Source organism: Aquarana catesbeiana, linkage group LG06, assembly GCF_042186555.1.
Source record: "Aquarana catesbeiana isolate 2022-GZ linkage group LG06, ASM4218655v1, whole genome shotgun sequence".
NCBI classification, from domain to species: Eukaryota; Metazoa; Chordata; class Amphibia; order Anura; family Ranidae; genus Aquarana; species Aquarana catesbeiana.
The window spans coordinates 309,799,198-309,812,092 of NC_133329.1; the positions used below are offsets into that span (position 1 = coordinate 309,799,198).

The window sequence follows — 12,895 nt, forward strand, 5'->3', positions numbered from 1 at the left end:
CACTGGAATTCAGCTATCACGCCTGTTACCCCTGCAGGGGTTAGGCGCTCTGGGGAGAGCCACCTTTATTTTGAATTTGTACACAGATCACTGCTTACAGACTATTAGTTAATAGTGTATAGCAGTATACACACTTAGTTTTGTTTGGACTCTTTCACTTTGATATCATTTTTTGTCACTCTTAATTTATATATATTTTATTTATTATTTGATTGTGTTGTTGTCTGGAATTTACCGATTTGAATTATGTTTCTTGAGTTCATATGGGGACACGTTTGTTCCTAACTTTTCTCATTCATTGAGTCACGCCTTTTTAGCACGTCACACTATATCATTTGTGATGTGGTGTATTATCACTGTTATGTATATATTTTCCATGTATTGATATTTTCTTCCTACACTTCATTGTTTGAGGATTTCCACTTTTTTGTTTTCCCATTTCTCAGCCAGGATTTGGGGCCAGAGACTCACAGTCACACCATCATTCATGTTGGACTTTTCACATATTTTTATATTTATTGCACTTATTTTTTGTGCACATAGCCTTTATTCATATGTTGGACCTTATGCAATTTTTTCATTTTATTGCACTTATCATTGTTATATATTTTGTTAGCACTACATTTTTTCCTACACTTCTTATTGAATTTTGTCACATTTAGTGTAGCAGCTGTCTTACTTGGTTCATATTTTTGCGCAGTTTAATTTCACCTTCTTGATAATCATCTATAGACTGATGACAATAACAGCCTGTAGATCCATACTCTTTAGCTTAGTCTGCCTTAATCTGTGTAGACTGAGTGTGCATTACACAACAATTGTGGTATGTACCAGAAAGAACATGTGGAGAAACATAATTATTATCTCTTTTCAGAATGTAATCTGGAGGTGATTATAGGATTTGATGTCGATGCAAGCCCTGGGCAGGATGTCTTTGCATTTCAGAGAGGTCTGAAGCCCAAACTGGGACAAATACTGGAACGGATTTCTAACATGCAGAAAATAAGTTGCAGTGGTGATAAAAAGCCTTCTGTGAAAGTTGCTGTCTTGTCACAGGGCAGAATAGGGCCTGTGGAGGCATTTGACTTTTCTGATTACCGTATAGAACTGGCTGAAAGAATCACTACCATGGGCACTCGAGGGCCTTATGTATTGAATGGCCGAACCCTGCAGACATATTTGAACAAATTCAGGAATGCTGGGGATCCGAACAGCGTTAAGGTAGGAAAAATACAATTTTCCCAAAACTAATAAAATGCAGTAATTTGGAACCAATGGGCTATGCTGCTATCTACAGGAGACTGGGCACAAGCAATCAAAGCTGTAAGGACAGCTCACTATAAACCCTTCCACTCCCTACACATATCTGTTTTTTGCTGGTGTACTAGGAGAGAAAATATCTCCAATCTGCTGTGCTACACAGTTTTCTTTTTTACAACATAACTTTTCTTCTATCAAGTTTCTTTAGTAGCTACAGAGCCCCTGTGGAGGCTGTACCCAGACCCTGTCATAAGGAAGATGTGGGGCTGGCCAGTAATGTGTCTTGCAGCACATTACACAGAAGCTCACCTAGGCACAAGTGGCAGCTGCAGAGTGCTCTACAGGTCCAGGGCTGTAGTCCAAAGCAAAAAAAGAGAGGTGCCTTCTAAGTATGAACAGTGTAGATTTAATAATACAACGAATAAAAACACTTACATGGAGGTAAGTGATGGTCGCCATACGGAAGAAAGTCCTGCAGTGGTGTGTCTCCTGTCACACTGGTCCAACAGGCTGTGCCACTCGTAAGCCCTGTGAGAGTTGTCCACTGGCTCAGTGTATGGTGCCAAATGCAGGGAGGAGGGCTGAGGTGCACGTGGAACGCAGTGGCGTGTGATGTCACCAGAAGTGATGCAACGCATTTTTCGGAGCGTGCGCACTATCGATGGGAAGGACAGGCGCGCTCCTTTCTCAAGCTGAAGGCTACAGGGGCATACATGCCTAATATAGTCCACCATCTATTGGTAATTGAAGGGAATGGCATGGAATAATATAACCAATTATTAAAGGGACATGTATGGTCATACAGGTGGGGAGCCATCTAGTGGACGGAGTACAGATCGCTGTTAATAAAAACAAATGCTTATATGATATAATACATATTTTTTTTAAATGGGAGGGGGGGTTACAGAAGAGAGGGGGAATACATGGATGCGGTAAATGGTGAACTACACTGAAATAAAAACAGATGATAAAAGTTAACAACATATAAAAGAATTAGCAACATATAGAGGCCTGGTGGAACCCTGTCCCTAAAGGCCCCTTAAGAGACATGCCCACTGAAAGGATATAGCTCTTGAGGGAGACATGTCTCCTCCTTCCAACCCTTCTGCCTGGTGTGAGTCTACAGGGGTAGACATCTGCAGTAGTTCAGGCCCTTGTACCCTTACAGGAGCCTGGATGTGCTAGAGTCTGCTTTCTGAATCCTCTAAGGGTTCAACTCAGTATTGTTGGCCCTTGAGTGTTTTTATCACTCCCTGGCAGTAGTAACTGGGGGGTGCAACCATTTTTTGAACTTCGACCCTTTCGTCGGGCTTCAGGCACTGCACTGAGTCTGACCAGACCCTTTTTAGATGAGCCTGCTGCGCATGTAGGCACCTTTCTTTAGCATGCACAAGGCCAGATTGCACACCCATTGCTTGCTCTGGACTTAGGTTCTCTGCAGTGCACACTACCAGACACAACACATTTATTAGGAGAACAACCTGAATGTATGTAGCAGAAGTGAAAGAGAAAACCTTTAGTTATATCAGGATTTCAAGAGGCGTGGGAGTCCTAAGCTAATACAAAAATACTATTTTTTTTCATATTGTATTTGAGGAGCATGTTTTACATAAAAGTAAAAATATATACAGTTCAAATGTGTTTTGGAATGTTTTCACTTTTTGTAACTTAGAGCACATCTGCACTTTCCCCAAACATTTAGCATTTTCACTTGTCTGAGCAGCATATGAAAAAAATTGACATGATTGGACCTTTACGGAAGATAAATCTTATTTCAAGCAGCATAGCCTGGTCATGTGTCTGACTACAGGGCTTTCAAGAGATTTGACCCTACTTTCCTATTGTAGTATGGTAACAAAGGTTATTTTCTGTGATTGGTGGGAAGTTCTCCCCTATCTGGCGTAAGGATGCTGATTAAGGAAGGTGGAGGAAATCTTTCTGCTGAGACAGTCATTGGTGTAACACCCTCTTTTTCTGTGGTGAGAGACACTTGGGCCTGCCATATGATCACTCAACTTAGCTTACCCCATCCTGGGGGAAACATGGAGTGGGGTCATGCTCCCCCAAGGATTGCATGTGTCTTGGGATGCGTACAAAGATTATTGTGGACTATAACTGCTACACAGGACAATGTGCAGCAACCAGAGTTGAGTATTGTTTTTTTTGTTAAAGCAAGTAGCTGATTCAGTTACCAACTATCTAGGTTCTGTATTTGAGAAGTCTTCTGTAAACATTTCTCAGGATGAAGTGAAATGTGTGTCCTCTATCTTCAATGATTCTAACAAAGAATACATACTCTGACGAGCAAAGTATGTGCTATTTGGGGGATGAAAGTTTGACCAGAAGCAGTAACCAGAACCAGATGAGAAGAGTGCAGCAACCATAAAAAGTAGCTATATTAAGAAAGGACAGTATGGCAATGATTTACTAAAGGCAAATAGGCTGTTCACTTTACAAGGGTGAAAATGCAGCTATGTTTTTCATAATGTAGGAAATGTAAATGGTTGATTTAATTTTTACTGATACTTATTTCCATGATACACAGGTGGTAATCCACCTGACAGACGGAGTTGATGCAAGCATGTCTGAATTGCAGCAAGCTTCTCTAGCTCTACAGGCTTCAGGTAAGTGTTCATAAGAAAATCTCCCTAATGAAACCCAGATGATGAGATTAGTGTTTAACCCAAAGAATTCACTTTTAATCTATTATAATATATAACATGACAGAAAAGGAATCAGAAAACCTAGTATCTCAGTGGACACCCACTGTTTAACTTTTAGAAATCCCAGCTTTTTCTTCTACAACAGTACTTTCTAATAATGAAATTAATGAAAAGTTCAGCAGCATGACACACAAGTCAGTCACTTGAAGTGAGATACAGTTGCCAGAAAGTTGCAGCTGACTGACACCTCATACAAATGGCATTCCCTAAAAAATGGGCATGGACTTTTCATGTAAACCTATGCTTTCAAAAGATTTACGTTACTACCATCTACCCAACAGCAAATTTTTGCCTTGTTTTATTTCCAGCAGCATATTATTGTTAATGTTTCATATTATATGGTTTTGGTAAATCTAAAGGAAAATTGTAGAAGAAAATTGTATAAAGTATGGCCAGCCATATAATATGCTGATCTAGGGACCATTCCACATCCCTATGTGACAACGCTGGACTAATCACTTAGCACCACCCCTCTGTCACATGAGATGAAGGGGAATGAGCCACATGCTCTTCCTTACCCCAGAGTTTGGGTATTCTATGTTCTTCACTCGTAGGGATGAATGGAGCAGTGGAGAAGTAAAGAAAAGGTATATGCTGATGAGGAGGAAGCAGTAAAGCAAACCTGTTTATTTGTCCTGCTTAGACAAATTTACTTGAAGACAGGCATTATACAGCAGTACCAGTTTCTTTAAGTAGCAGGTATTTGTATAATACCTGGAAACACTTAAAAAGAATATATTGTCACTATAACCTGATTGTTTCAATATTTTTAAATTACATTTCTCAGGAGTGAAGGCGTTGCTATTTGTGGGGTTGGAAAGTGTTCCTAAGTTTGATCAAATTATGCAGTTAGAATTTGGAAGAGGATTCACTTACAATAACCCACTGAGATTAAACCGTGTGGATCTGGATTATGAGATCATTGAAGAGCTGGTAAGTCAATGTTGTCTATGTTATTGGCTGTTATGGTTAGTTTTATTTAGCAAATGAAAAATGTCTGTAATACACAGATATCATCCAATCAGAATTATACTTGAACTGGAAAAGGATTTTTTGAGGTGAAAGGTGAATAAGGTTTTTGTTCTTAGGAGAGTTCTTATTGATGACATATTGGCAAATGAAGCCTGATGATTTCTGCAAAACAGAAAGTCCTTGTTAATTAAATAACTCAATAACACCTGCATTTAAGGAACATTGGTCAGGGCATATAAGTAGTATACTGTTGAACCAGTAATGCAATATCCTAGGACATTCCAAATAAATACATAATTCTTTACTCAGTTGGCAGGACAGGTGTATCATGTGTTATTTTATTCCTTTAACACAGGATAACATTGCAGAGAAAGGATGCTGCGGAGTGCCATGTAAATGTTCTGGACAGAGAGGTGATATTGGACCTCCAGGTGTCATTGGACCAAAGGTTAGTTTACAATACTGTATATAAAAAGATGTTAATCAACATTGTGTTTGTTTTTTATTTGTTGTTTTCTTCTCTACTCCAGTTACCATATATTATTTTTCTCTCCCCTTTCCACTACCTCATATTATTTTAGCACATCTAAACAGTTATCTGATATTCTACATTTTTCATGATGGTTCCAATACAAAAGTGAATGCAACAATACTACTCCGTGGTTTTAAACCTTAGGATTGCTTGGCAACAATAGAGAATTAGTAAAAGAAACCTTCACATAAGGAATGTTTTAACCCTACACATGTAATTTCAAATAACATGCAATGAAACTTTAATTCAGACAGAACCAAAGTTATGGTAAAAAATATTTTGTGAATAAAATCAGTCAGAAAATTGATTTGTATTTTAGGAACACAGAAATTGGTCTGCAATGGTTGGCCATTGGTTGAAAATCACTGGAATAAGCTACAATTAAAGTAAAAATAATGAAAGACAGGACAAAATGCAGACTAATACATGCACATGCACCAGAGATAGATAGGTAGATAGATAGATAGAAGATAGATAGATAGATAGATAGATAGATAGATAGATAGATAGATAGATAGATAGATAGATAGATAGATAGATAGATAGATAGATAGATAGATAGATTACAATGCAGACACACAAACAACATTAATGGATGCAAATTCTGATCAGAGTTGAGTAACTGATGGTTCATCATCATCAGTCTAGCTGTTCACAATAGCAATCTATGATGAGACAATACAGTAATCTGTAACAGTATTTTAGCTTTAGAGCTGAGCTGAATAAATTATTTTTATGTTTCTCTTTTTTTGTAGGGTGCATCAGGTCTCAAAGGACACCAAGGCTTCCCGGGAGAAGAAGGAGGACCAGTAAGTACTGATACCATGTTTAAGTAGTCTATGGTCAGTACATGAGCCCGTTCTCTTTCCCAGTGCATATAAAAGTTCTAAGTGTTCTACAAATTTTTGTATTATCTTAATTTGTAATACTGAGTAAAGACATTATCTAAAAGACCTTATTTATTTCTTCTATAGGGAGAGAGAGGTCCTCCTGGTGTGAATGGAACACAAGGTTTCCAGGGATGTCCAGGTTCAAGGGGAGTCAGGGTAAGGTGACCTCTGTCATGGCCTATTGAATTACTGCTTAAACCATATTTTCTCCAAGCTGAAAAGTATTGTTATTTTTTTCTTTTTTAGGGTGGCCGAGGGTTCAATGGAGATAAGGTAAGATAAACTCTACATTACACAAATAATAGAGGCGCATTTTTGTGCTGTCCCCAAAAGCAAATACATTAATGCAAGAAAGTAATTTTGCTCCATCACAAAAAAAAATGTTTGTTTGACTAATATTCCATACAGATATCAAGATGGTAATATACAGTATGAAATGCTCATGGTCCATAAGCCATACATTTGATCATAAGATATACAGTGGGGACAGAAAGTATGCAGACCCCCTTAAATTCTTCACTCTTTGTTATATTGCAGCCATTTGCTAAAATCATTTAAGTTCATTTTTTACCCTCATTAATGTACACACAGCACCCCATATTGACAGAAAAAGACAGAATTGTTGACATTTTTGCAGATTTATTAAAAAAGAAAAACTGAAATATCACATGGTCCTAAGTATTCAGACCCTTTGCTGTGACACTCATATATTTAACTCAGGCGTTGTCCAGTTCTTCTGATCATCCTTGAGATGGTTCTACACCTTCATTTGAGTCCAGCTGTGTTTGATTATACTGATTGGACTTGATTAGGAAAGCCACACACCTGTCTATATAAAACCTTACAGCTCACAGTGCATGTCAGAGCAAATGAGATTCATGAAGTCAAAGGAATTGCCTGAAAAGCTCAGAGACAGAATTGTGGCAAGGCACAGATCTGGCCAGGGTTAAAAATTTCTGCTGCACTTAAGGTTCCTAAGAGCACAGTGGCCTCCATAATCCTTAAATGGCAGACGTTTGGGACATCCAGAACCCTTCCTAGAGCTGGCCATCCAGCCAAACTGAGCTATCGAGGGAGAAGAGCCTTGGTAAGAGAGGGGTAAAAAAAAAAAAAAAATATCACTGTGGCTGAGCTCCAGAGATGCAGTCGGGAGATGGGAGAAAGTTGTAGAAAGTCAACCATCACTGCAGCCCTCCACCAGTTGGGGCTTTGTGGCAGAGTGGCCCGACGGAAGCATCTCCTCAGTGCAAGACACATGAAAGCCTGCATGGATTTGCTAAAAAACACCTGAAGGACTCCAAGATGGTGAGAAATTAGATTCTCTGGTCTGATGAGACCAAGATAGAACTTTTTGGCCTTAATTGTAAGCAGTATGTGTGGAGAAAACCAGGCACTGCTCATCACCTGTCCAATACAGTCCCAAGAGTGAAGCATGGTGGTGGCAGCATCATGCTGTGGGGGTGTTTTTCAGCTGCAGGGACAGGACGACTGGTTGAAATTGAGGGAAAGATGAATGCTGCCAAGTACAGGGATATCCTGGACAAAAACCTTCTCCAGAGTGCTCAGGACCTCAGACTGGGCCGAAGGTTTACCTTCCAACAAGACAATGACCCTAAGCACACTGCTAAAATAACAAAGGAGTGGCTTCACAACAACTCCATGACTGTTCTTGAATGGCCCAGCCAGAGCCCTGACTTAAACCCAATTGAGCATCTCTGGAGAAACCTAAAAATGCCTGTCCACCAATGTTTACCATCCAACCTGACAGAACTGGAGAGGATCTGCAAGGATGAATGGCAGAGGATCCCCAAATCCAGGTGTGAAAAACTTGTTGCATCTTTCCTAAAAAGACTCATGGCTGTATTAGATCAAAAGGGTGCTTCTACTAAATACTGAGCAAAGGGTCTGAATACTTAGGACCATGTGATATTTCAGTTTTTCTTTTTTAATAAATCTGCAAAAATGTCAACAATTCTGTGTTTTTCTGTCAATATGGGGTGCTGTGTGTACATTGATGAGGAAAAAAATGAACTTAAATGATTTTAGCAAATGGCTGCTATATAACAAAGAGTGAAAAATTTAAGGGGGTCTGAATACTTTCCATCCCCACTGTATGTACTTTATATATGAAGAAACGATCTAATCTGTATGTAACATGTATGTAACGTGTATGTGATCATTCTTTTAGAAAGGTTACAAATACCCAAGTTAATAATACACAGACCCCTTATTATGCTTGGGCTGTTAGACCTTATTTGTGATAAACTATGTAGAAAACATTCCCTGTGGGTAGGGATGAGCCGAACACCCCCCTGTTCGGTTCGCACCAGAACATGCGAACAGGAAAAAAGTTCGTTCGAACACGCGAACACCGTTAAAGTCTATGGGACACGAACATGAATAAACAAAAGTGCTAATTTTAAAGGCTTATATGCAAGTTATTGTCATAAAAAGTGTTTGGGGACCTGGGTCCTGCCCCAGGGGACATGGATCAATGCAAAAAAAAGTTTTAAAAACGGCCGTTTTTTCAGGAGCAGTGATTTTAATAATGCTTAAAGTCAAACAATAAAAGTGTAATATCCCTTTAAATTTCGTACCTGGGGGGTGTCTATAGTATGCCTGTAAAGGGGCGCATGTTTCCTGTGTTTAGAACAGTCTGACAGCAAAATTACATTTTGAAGGAAAAAACTCATTTAAAACTACCCGCGGCTATTGCATTGCCGACAATACACATAGAAGTTCATTGATAAAAACGGCATGGGAATTCCCCAAAGGGGAACCCCGAACCAAAATTAAAAAAAAAAAATGACGTGGGAGTCCCCCTAAATTCCATACCAGGCCCTTCAGGTCTGGTATGGATATTAAGGGGAACCCCGGCCAAAATTTAAAAAAAAAAAATGACGTGGGGTTCCCCCTAAATTCCATACCAGACCCTTCAGGTCTGGTATGGATTTTAAGGGGAACCCCGCGCCAAAAAAAAAAAAAAAAAAAACGGCGTGGGGTCCCCCCAAAAATCCATACCAGACCCTTATCCGAGCACGCAACCTGGCAGGCCGCAGGAAAAGAGGGGGGGACGAGAGTGCGGCCCCCCCTCCCTCCTGAACCGTACCAGGCCACATGCCCTCAACATTGGGAGGGTGCTTTGGGGTAGCCCCCCAAAACACCTTGTCCCCATGTTGATGAGGACAAGGGCCTCATCCCCACAACCCTGGCCGGTGGTTGTGGGGGTCTGCGGGCGGGGGGCTTATCGGAATCTGGAAGCCCCCTTTAACAAGGTGACCCCCAGATCCCGGCCCCCCCCCTGTGTGAAATGGTAAGGGGGTACATAAGTACCCCTACCATTTCACGAAAAAAGTGTCAAAAATGTTAAAAATGACAAGAGACAGTTTTTGACAATTCCTTTATTTAAATGCTTCTTCTTTCTTCTATCTTCCTTCATCTTCTGGTTCTTCTGGTTCTTCTGGTTCTTCCTCCGGCGTTCTCGTCCAGCATCTCCTCCGCGGCGTCTTCTATCTTCTTCTCCTCGGGCCGCTCCGCACCCATGGCATGGGGGGGAGGCTCCCGCTCTTCTCTTCTTCTTTTCTTCTCTTCTTCTCTTCTTCATTTTCTTCTCCGGGCCGCTCCGCAATCCATGCTGGCATGGAGGGAGGCTCCCGCTGTGTGAAGGCGCTCCTCGTCTGACAGTTCTTAAATAACGGGGGGGCGGGGCCACCCGGTGACCCCGCCCCACTCTGACGCACGGTGACTTGACGGGACTTCCCTGTGACGTCACGGGGAATGCCACAGGGAAGTCCCGTCATGTCCCGTGCGTCAGAGGGGGGCGGGGTCACCGGGTGGCCCCGCCCCCCGTTATTTAAGAACTGTCAGACGAGGAGCGCCGTCACACAGCGGGAGCCTCCCTCCATGCCAGCATGGATTGCGGAGCGGCCCGGAGAAGAAAATGAAGAAGAGAAGAAGAGAAGAAAAGAAGAAGAGCGGGAGCCTCCCCCCCATGCCATGGGTGCGGAGCGGCCCGAGGAGAAGAAGATAGAAGACGCCGAGGAGGAGATGCTGGACGAGAACGCCGGAGGAAGAACCAGTAGAGCCAGAAGAACCAGAAGAACCAGAAGATGAAGGAAGATAGAAGAAAGAAGAAGCATTTAAATAAAGGAATTGTCAAAAACTATCTCTTGTCATTTTTAACATTTTTGACACTTTTTTCGTGAAATGGTAGGGGTATAAGTACCCCCTTACCATTTCACACAGGGGGGGGCCGGGATCTGGGGGTCACCTTGTTAAAGGGGGCTTCCAGATTCCGATAAGCCCCCCGCCCGCAGACCCCCACAACCACCGGCCAGGGTTGTGGGGATGAGGCCCTTGTCCTCATCAACATGGGGACAAGGTGTTTTGGGGGGCTACCCCAAAGCACCCTCCCAATGTTGAGGGCATGTGGCCTGGTACGGTTCAGGAGGGAGGGGGGGCCGCACTCTCGTCCCCCCCTCTTTTCCTGCGGCCTGCCAGGTTGCGTGCTCGGATAAGGGTCTGGTATGGATTTTTGGGGGGACCCCACGCCGTTTTTTTTTGGTTTTTTTTGGCGCGGGGTTCCCCTTAAAATCCATACCAGACCTGAAGGGTCTGGTATGGAATTTAGGGGGAACCCCACGTCATTTTTTTTTTAAATTTTGGCCGGGGTTCCCCTTAATATCCATATCAGACCTGAAGGGCCTGGTATGGAATTTAGGGGGACTCCCACGTCATTTTTTTTTTTTAATTTTGGTTTGGGGTTCCCCTTTGGGGAATTCCCATGCCGTTTTTATCAATGAACTTCTATGTGTATTGTCGGCAATGCAATAGCCGCGGGTAGTTTTAAATGAGTTTTTTCCTTCAAAATGTCATTTTGCTGTCAGACTGTTCTAAACACAGGAAACATGCGCCCCTTTACAGGCATACTATAGACACCCCCCAGGTACGAAATTTAAAGGGATATTACACTTTTATTGTTTGACTTTAAGCATTATTAAAATCACTGCTCCTGAAAAAACGTCCGTTTTTAAAACTTTTTTTTGCATTGATCCATGTCCCCTGGGGCAGGACCCAGGTCCCCAAACACTTTTTATGACAATAACTTGCATATTAGCCTTTAAAATTAGCACTTTTGATTTCTCCCATAGACTTTTAAAGGGTGTTCCGCGGCATTCGAATTTGCCGCGAACACCCCAAATTGTTCGCTGTTCGGCGAACTTGCGAACAGCCAATGTTCGAGTCGAACATGAGTTCGACTCGAACTCGAAGCTCATCCCTACCTGTGGGTTATCTGATCAGATATTCATAGGCAAGATTTGTAACCATAATAGTTTCAGCATACTAAATTACTGACAAGCAGCAAACAGCAATAAAACAATTAAAGCAACAAAACTAATTTGGATGAAATTCCATAAAAATTCCTTCCTACAACCTACAGAGTCTTGTGCAACTGGTAGTTTGGTTCAGCTTTCAAATACAAGCCAGCATAAGTTACATTTACTATTGGAAAATATATAGTAATGTTAGTCATTTGAGATATATTTTATGTACTTATATTCATAGTGTGTCATTATCAGGCAGCATATGTGAATCTCAAACCCTATAACTATTCTAAAACCATGCAGTATAAACTGTATCATTCCATCTTGACATTCCTTAAATGTCAAAATGTTGCTAAATTTCTTAAATGGCAAAGACCGATTGCAGTAGTATACATTGCCAAACATAAAGTCCTGTTTGGGCAAATCTTACTAAAGTTTATTGGTCTTTGCTGCTCAATGTATTGCAACATCTTGAAATTGACATATTGTACAGATAGTCTGAGCTTATTTCATGGTCTGTAATTTGAGCATCATTAAAAACAGTTATTCAGTTAATATATTGAGGTTATGTTGCCTCTTCTAAATTAACTGCGTTCTGACTCAGAGGCATTACATTTGTGGAATTACTAGATGCAACCATAATAAGAGATGGAAAAGCCATGTGGTATGCCACACTTTTTACTAGTACCTAACCATAACTTTATGGTACCTCCTATTCTATTAGATTATAGTATGTTATTTTGGAACATTCCACTATGTTTACATTTCTTCAGACTGGTTTGTGCAGCTTCAGTTCTACAATTGTACTCCACCCAGTCCTCCTTCTGAAGTTGATTATGGATCCTGGATTCAGGCAATAAGCAGATATTTGGAAATTTTAGAAAACGAACAAACTTTTGAACGAAATTCATGATATAGAGAAGAGTTGGCACACTGGTTTGATAGCTGTAAACACTGAAAGACAATCAGTTCCTTTAAATACTTTACTCTGTGCCTGCCAAAGTTAAAAACTAATTGATACTGCAAATTTCACTTAGTTTACCACAATGGGTCACACTGTATTATAGCAAAATTTGGATGAAATTAGGTTTCTTCATACAGTTTACAACATTTCAAGCTTGCATGCCTAATATGTTTGTTCTTTGTCCTAATTCAACACTGGGCTAGTCATGCACAATTCATATGTATCTACCC

At 40.9% G+C, this 12,895-nt stretch overlaps 1 protein-coding gene across 1 annotated transcript in view; it reads left to right on the forward strand.

The window, feature by feature from the left end:
* The window catches only part of COL6A3 (collagen type VI alpha 3 chain), a 165,410-nt gene that overhangs the window by 96,073 nt on the left and 56,442 nt on the right, over positions 1–12,895 (forward strand). Inside the window, exons 12-18 of the mRNA XM_073633641.1 lie at positions 875–1,221; positions 3,806–3,884; positions 4,771–4,916; positions 5,311–5,403; positions 6,243–6,296; positions 6,462–6,533; positions 6,624–6,650. Coding sequence (XP_073489742.1) covers positions 875–1,221; positions 3,806–3,884; positions 4,771–4,916; positions 5,311–5,403; positions 6,243–6,296; positions 6,462–6,533; positions 6,624–6,650 — 818 coding nt within the window. The remainder of the gene's footprint in view (positions 1–874; positions 1,222–3,805; positions 3,885–4,770; positions 4,917–5,310; positions 5,404–6,242; positions 6,297–6,461; positions 6,534–6,623; positions 6,651–12,895) is intronic.